Raw genomic sequence first — 15921 nt, 5'->3', positions numbered from 1 at the left:
ATTGTGTGGTTCTTAGAAAACAGTGATCTTATTCTTCAATTCATTTATTAGCAACGATTTATATTGGTAATGAACGTTATGATCATTTACGCTTTTATAAAAAGTAATTTTCTCTGCCTTAGTGTAAAATAGCAATGGGCTCAAAAGTAAAACCATCTCATTTTTGTCCAAAGTTTGATTCTAAAAGTCACCACTTTGCACTTTACGCTCTACGGTAACTGAACCCCATTGCGGTGATGGATGTTAGATTCATGTTCAATACGCCTTTGTAATGCTGTCATGGGTTTTGGATTTTACGTTGCAGCCGTAGATGTTCCTCGTGGAAATCCCAGTTCAGCTGCTCTCTCTACTGGTATGAAGCTGTACTGCGACCATAATGTGCACATTTTCTTTAAACCCTCCTTGGAAGGGACAAACTTAGTCCTTGGTTGACAAGACTAATGTATGTCTTTTTTTGCATTAGATTTAAAAGTAAATGGTCCTTTCTAAATGGAAGCCCTTCAAAATCTCCATATTTAATAATTATGAATTAATTTAGCAGGAAATTGTACATGTTAAATATATGTAGATATACTATCTATCAAATCTATCAATCTATCAAAGTATTGAGGATGATTTACTTTAAAGGGACCAATTTCTGGATGTGAGTCTGCACTGTAATGTGAAGGTGACGATATTCTAATGCTTTTTTGAGTATGTCCTGTCTATAAAATGTATGTCGAACAGACGGCATCAGTTCTTGTGGGGAATATGCGGGTGTATTTTCATACACACCAATATATACCGAATATATACATACATGTGTGTTCAGACTATCATATTCTATTTTACATTCTTGGAACAATAAACCAAGATGAAATAGAAAGTTACTTCTCATAAATGCATGAAACACGTCACGTTGTCATGGAGGTCTGTTACCCACAATGCACCTCGTCCCGCAGACGCCGGCTCCTTTAATGCTGTCCTCGTGAGCGCAGTGACTTCTGTCACGTGCCTGTCAAGCCCCGTGCCCTCGCGCAGCCGCGAACAACACAACCCGCGGGCCACCGAGGAAGTAGCGTGAGCGTCCAAGGGGAAGCAAACGCTGCCGCTAACACATTGCTCTCTTGTTTTTTTAATTAAGTCAACTGGAGGCGTCGCTTGTCTTCATCCACAAAGCGGTCGGGGCTTTTTTTTTTTCAGTCGGCGGAGAGTTAAAGGGAACAATGTAGCCGTTGCTCGCGAACCTCTAAGCTAGCAGGCTAACAATCAGCTGTTGTTTTGGTCGGAGAGCTAGCCGGCTAACGAGCCGCGCTGTGGAGCAGAGGAGTACAAACCAGATACATTCTCCTCGCTAACTCGGTTAATGGCGACACAGACAGGCGGACCACCCTGACACAATAGCCAGCGGCCGGTCTGTCCGCTGTTGTCCCGTCCCGGGCGCGTGAGCTGCCCCGTGGAACCGAGCCGTCAGAGGGGTCCGTGACGGGGGTGAAAAGTACTGCTTCACCATGCATGACGCGTACGAGCCAGTGCCTATTTTGGAGAAACTTCCTCTCCAGATTGACTGTCTTGCGGCCTGGGGTAAATATGGTGTCTCCCGCAGCTGTTCTTTCATTCAGTGACGCTAAAGTGGTTTCTGTGGGCTTTTATTGAGCTATAAACTCTCAGGTGAAGTGATGGATTGTTTCACCCGGACGTGATAGAGTATTTGTTTGATCGCGTACTATCCACCACATGTCTGTCCCAACGTGACTCTTCAGTGTTTCTTCTCCACAGAGGAGTGGTTGCTCGTGGGAACAAAGCCGGGGCATCTTCTTCTCTACAGGATTAAGAAGGATGCAGGTAGGAAGGGCGCAGGACGTGTGTGGTGCAACATTGTGTATTTGCAGACCTAATGCTCCCTGCTTCAAGCAAATGTTTGGATGGTTTCTGATGTCTCTATTCTCTTCAGGCACCAACCGGTTTGAGGTGACGCTGGAGAAATCAAATAAGAACTTCTCAAAAAAGATTCAGCAGGTAAGTAAGGCCGTTTTGACTAATGAGCGAGTCTCAAATAAAGAACAGTCAGATCTCTAGGACCACATACCGTGTTGTCCTGTTATTATTTTTCAATATTCGTCATTTGTCTGTTAGTGAACGTGAATCTCACTTTACGCTGCACTCAATGGCCAACGTCTTGGAATAAACCTGGTAATGCCTCAGGGCTCATCCTCACGGCGACGTAGAAAACCAAAGACGATTGATCTGATCGGGATGGCTGCGAACAACTTTCAGATTGAATCAGTGTAGTTCAGAATTGCCATGCATATAAATAGTTCAAAAAGAAAAGAGGGTTAAACAAACAAGCTCGGGTGTATTCTCAGCACTGTTAATGTCCTCATACATCTGTTTGTTGTTGGATTCCTGTTTAAAACCGGCATTCCTTGTTTGTATTTCTTTCTTCAGCTCTACGTCGTCTCGCAGTACAAAATTCTTGTCAGTCTTCTCGGTACGTTTTCTCTGCAAACTACTACTTTATTCTACTAATTCCAATGATCATGCTGGTTAGTCTTCGCCTGTTAATCGCTTCGGGCTTAAAGCGTTGCATTTGTCTTCATTCTCCTCATCCGTCTTCTCCTGCAGAGAACAACATCCACGTCCACGACCTCCTGACCTTCCAGCAGATCACTGTAGTGGCCAAAGCCAAAGGCGCCACGCTCTTCACCTGTGACCTGCAGGTCAGTCAGTTACATCTTTTATGCCTCTAGTATTGTCACACGTTCGTAGTGATTCCCATCCAGCGTTCACTTCTACTAATATGTAAAGCTACTATCAGTACATGACGGATTAGTGGACTGTTTAAGAACATTTGGATTATTTCAAGACAGTAACGTTTTAAAATGTTCATCACTAATATCACAGTAATACTGATATAACAATAACGATTAATTGGCTTAAACAAAAAAAAGAACGGATGAATTATATGTCTAGTCTGTTGTTGTTTTTTCAGCACACCAGCACAGGAGAGGAACGGTTGAGAATGTGTGTTGCAGTGAAAAAGAAGCTTCAGCTGTATTACTGGCAGGACAGAGAGTTCCACGAACTGCAGGTAAAATAAGAACTAGTAGGGAAAACCGTAGGATCCAAGTTTACAGGTGTTTTTTTTCCAATTGTTACCTTTTAACCATTACGGTGTGTTTTTGTCTGTCAGGGGGACTTTAGTGCATCTGATATCCCAAAGTCCATGGCTTGGTGTGAAAACTCCATATGTGTTGGTTTCAAGCGAGACTATTACCTCATACGGGTACGTGCCACCGCCATGGATAACAATAAGCTCTATTTATCGACCGCTACCTACAACGTAAAGTAAAACTCTGCAAAATGAGCTGAAAACGATTTGTGGTTTGTTCCTTTATGGTGAGAGATGTTCCGTCTGTTAGGTTGGCCTTGAATTTGCAGTCTTTTTTCCTTTTGTATTAATTCCTGCTGTTATTCTTATTATCAACCAACTGTCGCTTTGCCTTTTTCTTAGATGTTGGTCTAAAGCACTGTGACCTTCACCTTGCAGGCAAAGTTTGTAATGAGTTCTTATTAGGCAGTTCAGACTCACTCGTCTCTCCTGTCAATCAGATGGATGGCCGGGGCACCATCAAGGATCTCTTTCCCACTGGCAAACAGCTGGAGCCTCTGGTTGCCCCACTGGCTGATGGGAAGGTGGCAGTTGGCCAGGATGACCTCACTGTGGTGGTAAACGAAGAGGGCGTTTGTACCCAGAAGTGTGCCCTGAACTGGACCGACATCCCAGTAGCAATGGGTGAGAAAGTCACACAACTAACACGGAGGGTGTAATGTTTTCAGAAAAACAAAAAGTTGATGAAGTTGAAATAGTTTCAGTTAATCCCGAGCTGTTGAATCATATGCAGCTTTTACGTCATCTGTACGAGATGTTCAGCATGTTGCTCTGTGATTTCACTGATCCATATGCGTGTTGACTGAGAGTGGTTGAACAAGTTTGCTCACAAAGCAAAACAATAAAGCAAACCGCTGAGGAAGCGCGTGGCTAAAATACTGCCATCGTCATCGCTGTCTGACTTTTCTTCTCTCTTCCTTAAGTTTTGTTGTCTCAGCTGTGCTTCTGTGTTCCACGCGTCAGCAGAGGAAACCTCGTTTTAGATTTCTAGCACATGCTTGTTTTACCCGTGACTAAGGCACCACATGTGTGGATTACTGACGAGCTCTAGAACAGAAGTGATGAAGGTGGTGCTCACTGGCAGGCAGGTACAAACAATATGAAGAGGAATTCAAGCAGTGGCTTCATACTGTTTGCAATTTCCTCATTTTCAACGTAAACAACATTGTGGCTGTGAGGTGCGTGCGGCAGCCGAGGTAGAGTGGCGGTCGGGTTAGAAATGCTTCCAGAGACGAGCCTCAGGCGCGTCTAGATGGCCGACTTCCTGCCCCTTTTAGCCTCAAGAACCCCCCTCACCCACCAATAATCCCGACCGATGCACCTGCTCTCCACATGCTGAGTTTGAGTCGGGTGGGTCTTAAAACCGTAGTAGTTTAGGTGAAGTAAATGTTTGTGCAAATAGCCTTTTTGGCTTCTCGACGTTGGAATGGCTCCTCGCCTTAATCCAGCACTCTCTTTTCCCAGAGCACCAGCCTCCGTACATCATAGCTGTCCTTCCTCGGTACGTGGAGATCCGGACGCTGGAGCCCAGGCTGCTGGTGCAGAGTGTGGAGCTGCAGCGACCTCGCTTCATCACCTCGGCCGGGTGAGGCGGTCCGCTGTGACGATACGCCACGTCGGGCTCTCTGAAATAATTTATAATGTTGAATTCTGACCGACGGCCGACATATAAAATAAAGACTGTGGAAACAATGAACAACGGTGTCATTTTCTGGGTGTTCGCAAGAACACGACACTCTCACCAGTTTCAACGCTTTTTGTTCCAACGTATCCTCTCTCATCTCGTTCTTCCTCCGCTCGTCTTTCACAGGCAAAACATAGTGTACGTCGCCAGCAACCACTTTGTGTGGCGCCTGGTGCCCGTGTCGATAGCCACGCAGATCCGGCAGCTTCTTCAGGACAAGCAGTTCGAGCTGGCTCTTCAGCTGGCGGTGAGCAGCACAGCCGCACATTTGCCCCTCGGAGGCTGGAACACTAGCGCGGCTACGCCCGACCAGGGGCCGTGTGTTTAGGAAAGCCGTCGTCTTGAAAAGTTGACCGATTGGCTTTTATTCCGGAGCGCGATGCATAATTTGGTTTTGCTTCTGTTCATTTTATTCTTGTTTTTCTGCCGGAAGATGAAGGACGATTCAGACGGCGATAAGAAGCAGCAGATACATCACATCCAGAATCTCTACGCCTTCAATCTGTTTTGCCAGAAGAGATTTGATGACTCCATGCAGGTGTTTGCCAAACTGGGCACAGGTATTTTCTTCTTCACAGCTTTTGGTTATTGTGTATGTTGATTCATCACGTAACATTGTCACGTAACGAGGAGGCATTTCCTCTAAACCTGATGTAACTACCTCTTAATTTGACATATTCATATTTTGTGTGAACTCTTTCCCCGAGTCAGCTTTCTGTTTTTGGATCAAACACTTAATATAATAACGTGAGCTTCCCCTGGTTCGCTCTGCAGATCCCACCCATGTGATCGGGCTGTACCCAGACCTGCTCCCCTCGGACTACCGCAAACAGCTGCACTACCCAAACCCTCTGCCTGCTCTGTCCGTGGCGGAGCTGGAGAAGGCTCATCTCGCTCTCATCGATTATCTCACACAGGTGTGTGTGTGTGTGTGTGTGAGAGAGAGCGAATGAAAGCATGTCTAGGGGGAATCAAAAGAGGCCCAATGTGAACCTTTTTAACCTTTATTATTTGTCCTCACAGAAGCGCAGCCACCTGGTGAAGCAGCTGAACGACTCCGACCCGTCTACAACGTCTCCGCTGATGGAAGGCACGCCGACAATTAAGAGCCGCAAAAAACTCCTGCAGATCATCGACACCACGCTGCTGAAATGTTACCTGCACGTGAGCACGACGCCCTTTTCTTCCTGGAAACGTTTCCGTCAAAATGGACACTTTCAATTATTATTACTTAAATAATAATTGAATGCCTGGCACACTATACAGGAAATGGTCTTCATCAATCTACTAATCCTTCAAAAGATTTGACTTTTTATCACAATACCAGATTCATTTACAACCTCAAATAAGAAAGGGATGGCACCCGCATAGAAGATGGAGACACATTCAGAATTGAGTATATGAAAAATCCTCATACTAAATTGATTCAATGGAGGAGGTCAAACCTCCTGAGAAGTAGTGCCGAGATGACATCACAGATAGAAGTGGCTATGGGCAGGTTTCTCTTTGGAGGTATAATAAAGATGAGAGGAACTCTCACGGCAGACCCAGATCACCCGGGAGGGACAACCTGAGAGGGAGTGGACGTGTCTCAACATCTGCACCAGATTAGCACCATGTGAAGCAGAAAGCACCCAATCAGCGCGCCCAAGTCTTTGGGTGAAACACGACCTGAACTGGAAGCGTGTGGTCTTCATGTTTTTTTTTATCAGGTGCTCTTCTCCATTTAGACCAACGTGGCCATGGTGTCCCCCCTCCTTCGCCTGGAGAACAACCACTGCCACATCGAGGAGAGCGAGTACGTCCTGAAGAAGGCCCACAAGTACAGCGAGCTCATTATCCTCTACGAGAAGAAGGGCCTCCACCAGAAAGGTGAGGCGCCGCTCCAATGAGCAACCAGAGTCTTTTATGTCTCTGAACTCACTCTTTGGCTTCATGAGCCAGTTTTTAAGTTTGTACTACTTTAATTGTTGACATCTTTGGTGAACAAATGGTCGTGGTTGTTATATTTAAAACACTATTCCAGAGATTTCATGGGTCCAAAGTTACACGCATCTGGTCTGCGTTCTGGTCTGGTCCGTGCGTTCATTGTGCAGGAACTACTCTTGTTAGTCTTAAAGATAAGTCTGTAGTTTAGAAATAAACATTTTCATTGAGTCTTATTTTTATGTTAAGACGTTCTTATCTGCACTAAAAGTTTGCGCTATATCTTTTTTTTTATTCTAATCACAATATTTTAGGGACATTTTGTGCATTTTCTTGACACAAAGGATCAACGTAATCCATTTTTATTACAATTGATGATGTGAGTCATAGTGAGTCATAGTTTAGTCCTTATTTGTGTATCTGCACTGAACTTTGCTTCTTGGCAAAAGCCGTTTGGATTCCATTCGTGGGATTTGGTGCATAATAATTCATCTGAGATGGAGTGGATTTATACATCTCCTTCAGCTGTTGGGACTTTCCTGGAAAACTCTGATAGTTCTGTTGACGTGCAAGTTCAGGTATGCTTTCACGCATGAGTAGATGAGAGGGCGTTTTAAGCCGCAGAAGCCACAACTTGTACAACAAAACCCACGACAGTTAGAAACAAGCAGCTCGAGTTGAGCTCGGTCCGAATAGTTTATTTCCTTTTTTTTGTCTCTCTTTGTATTTGGAGGATTATCCTAAAGAAATGTCCGATGAACTTCATCTAACAGAGAAACGATCCCGACTTACCTCAAAATGTACCCGGATTCAAAATCCAAGAAAAATCCTGTTAAAAGATTTGGTCCAAGTATTAATCAAACCAATCATGAAAATCGTGCAGCAGACGAGAGCAATCAATCAATCAATCAATCAATCAAACGAATGAGTCACATTTCAGGGCCTCAGCATGACAATCGACATCAAAACACCCAGAAACATCTGCTGGATCCCCATCGATTCCAACCAGCTGTCACCCGCCCTCCCATTACCGCCGCGCATCTGCTCCCTCCACTTAGTGGCGTGTAACGCCGTGCGCGCCTCCCTCCCCCGCTCTCACCCGGACTGAGCTCACTCGCCTCCCCCTTCCTCTCTTCACCAGCTCTGCAGGTGCTGCTGGACCAGTCCACCAAGGCCAACTCTCCGCTGAAGGGCCACGAGCGGACGGTGCAGTACCTCCAGCGGCTTGGTAAGCGTCCGCCCTCCGTCTGTTTTCAACTAACAGCGGCAAACATGTCGTCGCCGCTGGATGCGCCGCGTTCTCCGGGAGAGACTCTGAGAGGACTTTCAACGTGATTGATTGTGGATGTTGGATGAGATGCGATGTCCTTTGTAGGCCTGGGACTGACTAAGTGAGGGGATCTCGCTCCATATGCGTCACTGTTCACCCTCGATGTGGTTAAACTCTGGAACCGTCTAGTGGCCTGTGAGATGAAACCCGGTCGGAGGGAAAAACCGCATCAAAAGCCGCGTCGAGGCTTTCAGCCTCTCTGGCAGTGGTTCAATTTGTTAATGGAGGCGACGCATTCTGCAGCACAATTCTTCCAAGAAAGTCGTTATAAGTGGAGCGGTGGTTTGGGATTAAGGACGAACAAACCACTCATCAGACAGGTTTAACTGACTTTATGGATTTTATTCCACGATGATGCTGGTGCTTCATGCAGTTTTCTGATTATGATCATGATCCTCTTCTTTGTTCCGTCTTTACATCTTCTCCTCTGAGCTCCTCCTGCAGTCAAACTCTATTATCTCTTGTAACCCCCCCGCATCACACAGGAGGGGAGAATTTGGGAATCATCTTTGAGTTTTCTCCTTGGGTGTTGAAGATCTGTCCTGAGGACGGCCTCAAGGTGGGACAAAGACATTCACAGTTTTCTCCAGTTATCAAAATGACACCAGACGTGTCTTTCTGAAGTCTAAATCTACTTTGTCCAGATCTTCACAGAGGACCTGACCGAGGTGGAGACTTTGCCCAGAGACAATGTGCTGAACTTCCTGAAGGAGGGCTTCAAGGAGCTCGCCATCCCGTATTTGGAGCACATTGTGTACGAGTGGGAGGACAAGGAGCCGGAGTTTCACAATGTGCTAATTCAGCTCTACCTGGAGAGGGTCCAAGGCCTCATGAAGCAGTACCTCAACTCACTGCCAGAAGGTACCAGAGAATACTCGAGAGTTCGTTGAGGTGAAGTTCACACCATCCGGGGGCTGAGAAGTGATGCAGATTTAATTTGAGATTCCTAACATTCATACTTATTTTCTACCTAAAGTAAAGTGGATTATTTACGAGCCGCAGGGGAACGTGACCTCCTGGGCTTCAATGTCGCCTTAACGGCAAAAGATCCTAATTGTAATTAATCGTGGGACTTTCATGTGACTACCTCACTGCATGTGGTTTCACTCAGACAGATGTTTGTCCCCCGCTGCTTTGCAGTGTGCACCCGTCTCTCTCGCTCTCTGTGGGTCTCATGACGATGTGTCCAAATGCTCATTGATGTGCACTTTGTCTGGGAAATAAAGTAATTCAAATAAATAGTTCTGCCCTTGGGCCGGGTTATTGCTTCAGGTCGCCCCCGGGTCTCTTCCCTTTTACAGCCATCATTTATTGTTCCTTCGTCTGCACTATTTCCAGGTTCATCTCAGGTTTGATCATGATTTCCATTTTAACTTTTTATTCAACCTTTCAATTACTTGAATTACTAACCTGCCAATCAAGCTGACGTTGTTTTGACCCACTTTGTCTCTAAAATGTGAAATGATTGAGAAAACAAACTATGTCACACGGAATATGCAGTTTGAAGACAAAGTCAAATGAATACATTTTGATATCATGGAATACTACGAGAAGCAGTATCAATTATTCCCTTTTTAAATGACGTTTTAACCTGCCGTCGTTGCCGCGGTTGCAGGAGTTGCAGCCGTTGCTGCGGGAAAAGAGGAAGGTGAACTGGGAGAGTTCAGGAACAAGCTGCTGTCTTTCCTGAATATTTCCACCAGCTACGAACCATCCAGACTCATCAGCGACTTCCCCTTCGACGGTAAGAACTGCGACTGAAAACAACGTCCTGAGCTTTTACACTCAGCGTGTGGAAGGACATGCTTTGTTTTCCATGCAGAAATCAGTAAAGTTTATATATCCTGTCAGTTTTATTGATACAACCCAATATCACAAATGTGCTCCCCGGGGGCTTAATGTTATGTTGTGTAAGTATGTAATGGACTTTCCATTACCTCATGCGCATGTGTCCTCTGTTACGGAGGAAGGCTTTAGTTTCTATAGGGTTTACGCCGATGGGTGACTCTTGTTTTCCATCCCGAAGGCCTGCTGGAGGAACGGGCTCTGCTCCTGGGTCGGATGGGCAAACACGAGCAGGCGCTCTTCATCTACGTGCACATACTGAACGACACCAGCATGGCCGAAGCGTGAGTCCTAGAACACCGATCGCCTGCCAAAGATGTGACCCGTGCTGAAGAATTCATTTCGTCCTGTCCAAAGATTAGTAAACGCAAGTGTGTTTAATTTGAAAAAAACGATTCTGCGAGGCGGCGAAATGAATTTGAAAGGCCACAACTGGACCCAAAGTGAGCTGTTCCTTCCCAATTGTCCTGTTCCTATTGTGTGAATCTCGTCTCCGCTGCTCTGCAGGTACTGTCACAGCCATTACAGCAGCGCCGTCGAAGGGAACAAAGACGTAAGTCGCTTCCAAAGTCACCTTCCTTCATCTTTCAGCTGGATTTTTTTGTTGTTGTTATTTTATGAGCACAGATTTCATTTTGTGCACTCGGCTGCTGTCTGTTAAGCGCCTTTGTGTTTGCAGAAAGTGCTACTCCAATATAATGGATTATTTATGGCTCACGCTCCCGATAAAAATGAAAACTGTCACACTGACTGTCATGTTTTCAAACAAACAAGAACTAAACATGAATAAATGAATCGGTATTAGATGGAGGGGAGAAGCCCTGTTTAGCACACTGAATATTAAGACGTATCATCATCATCATCATCGCGTGGTTAAGTCTACTTTATCAAAACCGTAATTATAGTCTGATGTTGAAGAAACGGTTTTGACATTTTAGGAAATATGTCAGGGAAGATGTCTGACATATTCTACATCTTTCCTTTTTCATCACATTATAAATTTGATTCTTGTCTCATTTCTGTCATTGAATAAACATTCTTCTTGTAGATCGTCAGATATAAAATTACGTTTCATCTGCATAACTGCTTTGAGTCATGAAACTCGTGTGTGTTTTCTGTTTCCTTCGTCGTGAAGTGATACGAAAATGATTATGATTCAGACGGGTTGAGTACTGACGTCGGTGTCTCCGCCCCGCAGGTCTACCTGTCCCTGCTGCGGATGTACCTGTCCCCTCCTGACGTGCACTGCCTGGGGCCCATCAAGATGGAGCTGTCGGAGCCTCAGGCCAACCTGCAGGCGGCCCTCCGCGTCCTGGAGCTGCACCACAGCAAACTCGACACTAGCAAGGTAATCGCCCTTTCTTTCCTAATGGAAAACCATCCAAACCTCCTGAGGCTTCCACCAGGGCGCTGAGCTCCCTCCGCAGGCCTTCTGCGTTGGAGAATCTGAGTGAAGATCTGGATCGAATTCCTTCCGTAGACCTGATTCAACCTTCTGAGCCCAGGAGCAAATGATCGAATAACAGCTGTTCGGTTAAAGACCAGCTGATCACACCTTCCAGTCGCAAGGTCTCCCTTAGAGGGAAGATGCTGCAACATCTACGTGACTGACATGCATCTGCCTACATGTACCAGGATGCCACGAAACTTAACTCTCATCGCCGCCTCGTCCGCTCACACCGCGTTCACTGTCTGTTAAAATACGAGCAAAGTGTATAAGGTGGAGCTGCTCCCTCCAACTACGTCACTCTCACGTCAGAAGAACAATTTGGCTCATTTCTTTGCTCAATATATCACACTGCTTCCATTCAAACGGACGGCCACTTGAGAGGTGCCACATGTTCACAGTTAAAGCCGAGGCTCCCGCTGCAGGACTTTGGAAGCGTTTCCACACTTTAAGGTGTTAACCAGGAAAAACTCCGCTTTGTCCCTGAAACACATGGGTGAGTCGGCTTTGGCATCGCGTGGCCGCTGATGTCATCGCAACTCGTGTTCTCGCAGCAGACCGTTTTTTCCACACTGTTCTACAGTATTCCCCTCGTGTGGATCAGCCGCTGTGACGTGTGTGTGGTTGAACACAGCGCTCACACAGGGATGCCTGAGGCGAGGCGACGCTTCCCCGTGTTCCCCCTCAGCTCCTCGGCGCTCTAAAGCCTCATGAAGCCGTTTGCTTCCGGGTTTGTTCCCCCGATGAGCTCCAGCCGCTCTGTACGTTCTCCCTCCCTCCGCATTTTGTCTGTGATGTCGCCGCGCATCTCCGAACACACAAAGCGCCGCGGCGTGATCTAAAGCGGAAGTGATGGTGATCTGCGCTCGGTCGGGTCGGATCAGGAGTCTCCAGTGGAAACGCTGCCGGTTCACGGGAGCGTTTGTTTGTCGGGAAACTCTCCGTCTGGTCTGTTTCCCTCTCGGTCCCGTTGCCTCGCTGCCAGACGCTGACCCGCCCAGAGAGCTTCAGACTGCAGACGTAATGAAATATATGTGTATTATTTTATATAAGCAAGTTTGTCATTTAGTTTATATGTTGTGGGGAAACGAGTTTCCGGAAGGTGGGGTGACGTCTCATCTACATTTTTTTTCTGACCAAGGAGATTAATATTTGTGTGTAACTAACGGAAATTGAGCATATTTGTCCTTCAGATTTCTCTCGCAGATAAATTTCACGTTAGTTGACAAATTGTTTCTGTGCGAATTATTGTCTTTTATTTAAATAAGTTGGGAACGCTCCAGCTTTTTTCAATTCTTTCATTGGGTTTAGGTTCTGTTGGTGCTTTCAATTAAGAGGACGGTCTTGTTGTATTAAACATCAAACTGGAGGATGCATACTATGTGATGCATAGTGGTGCATTCACATCTTCTACAAATACACAGTATAAGTTGAGTTAGACAAACCAACAGCCTCCGTCGTCTCTCTGCAGGAAACAGCAGCTCACTCCAAGCTGTCTGAGTGCAACGAGGCCATTTGGGCAAATTTAATTTAATTACATAGACCGAGTACTGGCCTCGATTGCCTCCAGCCTCATTCACACAGAAGCTAACAGTCGCTTTTGTTTCTGCACTTGGGGAAGTCATGTGGCAGCAGATCCCTTTCCCCCCCAAAGGAAATCCTTTTCATTCGAGCCTTTTATGTAGTTCTCAATCAGGGTTCCCCTTTCTGGAATTAGAGATGATACTTTTAAAACTGTACTTCCTTTTGCTTTTTGATTCCTTCGAAGACCCTCCTCATGAGGACAAGCGTTGTAATCCTTCAAGCCCGCTGTTGTTTTTGTCGTCTCCCAGGCCATCAATCTGCTGCCAGCAAACACTCAGATCCGAGAGATCCGGGTCTTCCTGGAGAGCGTGCTGGAGGAGAAGGCTCGGAGGAAACGCAGCAACCAGGTGCTGAAGAGTCTGCTGCAGGCCGAGTTCCTCCGAGTAAGTCCCGGGGACTCGTTCGCGACGCGACGCAGTTCTTTTCTCCTGAGTGTCAGCTTGACAAGAGACGCTCAACCTGCAGAAGTCATACATGATATATTGTCTAGAAAGATTCTCTCGCTCTGTTGGTGGTTTAGCTGAGTGGTTCAGACCTCAATGCATTGAAGATAGATTTTTCCTCTCAGATTAAATGAGGTCCAACGCAAATGAAACCTTTTTCGTCTGCTCTTCGATCACATGTTCTCTGAGGAATAAATCAGCCGTGGTCACGTCGTCACAACCATCACATTGGCTTTCCTCCGAAATGCTTCTAACGCCATCGAGTCAGTCTGAAGACGGGAAGAAGCTGCCACTCACGGCTAGCTCACCCGCCGTGTCCTCTGTTCTCAGGTGCAGGAGGAGCGGATCTTCCACCAGCAGGTGAAGTGCGTCATCACCGAGGAGAAGACCTGCCGCGTCTGCAGGAAGAAAATAGGAACCAGGTAACCAGCTCAGTGTCGTAAGCACGTTTAAGGTTTGAGCCGAATGCAAATGGAATCCCATTCCATTTATCCCTTTTTATCAGTGTCCTTTATGTCTTCTTTTCTGTCCCTCAGTGCGTTCGCCCAGTACCCCAACGGCGTGGTGGTGCACTACTTCTGCTGCAAGGACCGCAACGCGTGTCCCACCGAGCAGTGAACCACTCCGCTGGGCGCCGACTGTTGGCTCCTCGATGACGCCTCCCCCCCCCCCCCTCACTCCTCCCACCCCCTCCTCCTCTGTGGATTTGGAACTGGAAGCGCATCAGATGGGTGGAGGCGCTGGAGCTGTGCCCCTCAAAGGAGTTTTCTTTTCTTTTCTTTTTTTTTTTTATCAAACCCGAGCTGACCGCGGGGGGGCCGGGAATCAAAGGCCCGGGACTTCCCTTCCTTCTGTAGCAGCGGGAACGTACCGCCGCCGCTCCGCAGGGGGGAGAAATGAGCAGAGAGGGAAGGAGCCTTGACATTTAAAAAGCGTGCGTCAGTGAAACGCGAGGAGGGAGGAAGAGGGGGGGGGGGTGGGCGGGTGTCGGGCCCATTCTCACGGCGGGACGAGGCCTCTGTTTCGTGTTTTAACCTGCGCTCCTCTGCAGGTGTGCAGTCGAAGCCTTTTGTGACTCTGAAGATTGTAGCGACGGCAAAGTTGGAGGATTCTTTGTGCTGGTGCTGATCGTCTTAGAGGGTGTTTGAAGTTTGAAGTTATTTTTATTTAAACATTTGAGGCGACTAACATTATTCATAGACTTTGTTTCCATTATTTGATGTCTTTACAGTGAATGAAGGTCGTTTTCATTACTTATTACGTATTTCTTGCACAGACATTAAAGGTTTTTGAAGTAGAACTTGAAGTGTGTAACGCAGCTTTTGAGCCGAGGGGGCCTCACGTGGCAATTACACAATAATCACACTGAATTCCCCCCAACTAGATCCAAAGTGATTACTCAATCATTCAATATACGAAGAATTAATGTGAAACTGTTTGATTCATGATTATTATCCGCCACGTTTCATGGAAAACGGCCCCGACTCCCTGGTTCCAACTTAAGACGGTTGCTCACATTAAAGACTGAGGCTGCATAAATGGCATTTTATCAAACAGTTTCCGGATGTCAATGAAGTCTACAAAGCGGGGGGCCGATGTGTTACAGTAGCGCAGGTGATTCTGCTAACGTTAGCCACCTTTAGCTACCAGCAGCTAATGCCCATGATTCCAACCTTACATTTGTGCCTCTTAAAGGCGGATCTCAAAGTAAAGTGTAGCACTTTAGTGGATGGATGACCTGTTTGTGTTTTTGTTGTTGTTTTTTTAATAGTCCGCGGGACAAGAACTGGAAGCAACGTGAGTGACAGCTGAGAGCGTGATTGACAGCTGCGTTTTACCGGCAATATTCTGAGAAGATGCGTCTGTTGGAGGTAATGGAAGAAGCACGGCCTCTTCTCCGTAGAGGAAATGCAAGCAATGGAAGTTCTGAGCATCGACTCACACTTCCCCCTCAAGTCGCAGCGCCCCCCCCCCCCTGCTTCTTTAAAGCTTTGCACACTGCTAAGACTGTTTCTGACACTCTCCGGTTTAGGGTGGGTGCATGTTTCCCACTGTGTGTCCGTCTGGCTTTAATCATTGTTAATAATAATAATAAAGTTGTTTCCACTGATGTGAGTGTGTTCAGACTGTTGCTGCTGGTATTTGCTTCATCTTTGTTTTGCTCACATTACATATGTGTTCACATTACATATTTGCTCATACTATGGAAACATACGTCATATAATTGAGAATATTGTTGAACAGTGTAAGATGTAAAATTGTTTAAAAAATAATAGAATTGCTAAATAAAGATTCACATTTGAGATGAAATGTATTTGGAATTTAGTTAAATTAATCAAAATACAATTTTAATTAAATTATTTATAAATAGACTTGTAATTTTAATCATTTAAATTGATATATTTGTATTGTAGATTTAATTTAAACCATTTTGATGAACTAAAAATGTCATAACTGACTATTTGAGTCAGAAAATTGAATATAAAAAAGTTTTCGAACCGTATACAATTA

The 15921-nt window shown here is 45.9% G+C and overlaps 1 protein-coding gene across 1 annotated transcript; it reads left to right on the top strand.

Moving 5' to 3' along the window:
- The first annotated feature begins 912 nt into the window (after positions 1 to 912).
- On the top strand, positions 913 to 15520 carry vps39 (VPS39 subunit of HOPS complex). Its single transcript, XM_040199365.2, has 24 exons — positions 913 to 1563; positions 1759 to 1824; positions 1934 to 1998; positions 2428 to 2470; positions 2605 to 2699; positions 2972 to 3070; positions 3173 to 3265; positions 3592 to 3775; positions 4616 to 4736; positions 4962 to 5082; positions 5269 to 5395; positions 5610 to 5752; positions 5859 to 5999; positions 6566 to 6707; positions 7903 to 7989; positions 8577 to 8650; positions 8736 to 8952; positions 9707 to 9835; positions 10118 to 10220; positions 10444 to 10489; positions 11135 to 11284; positions 13216 to 13350; positions 13741 to 13832; positions 13947 to 15520. The coding sequence occupies exons 1-24, from the start codon at positions 1491 to 1493 to the stop codon at positions 14026 to 14028; spliced, it is 2628 nt and encodes an 875-aa protein (XP_040055299.2). The 5' UTR covers positions 913 to 1490; the 3' UTR covers positions 14029 to 15520.
- Positions 15521 to 15921: the final 401 nt, after the last annotated feature.

The sequence above is a fragment of the Gasterosteus aculeatus genome, chromosome 15 (assembly GCF_964276395.1).
Source record: "Gasterosteus aculeatus chromosome 15, fGasAcu3.hap1.1, whole genome shotgun sequence".
Classification (NCBI taxonomy): Eukaryota; Metazoa; Chordata; class Actinopteri; order Perciformes; family Gasterosteidae; genus Gasterosteus; species Gasterosteus aculeatus.
This window is presented reverse-complemented; position numbering and strand designations above follow the sequence as displayed.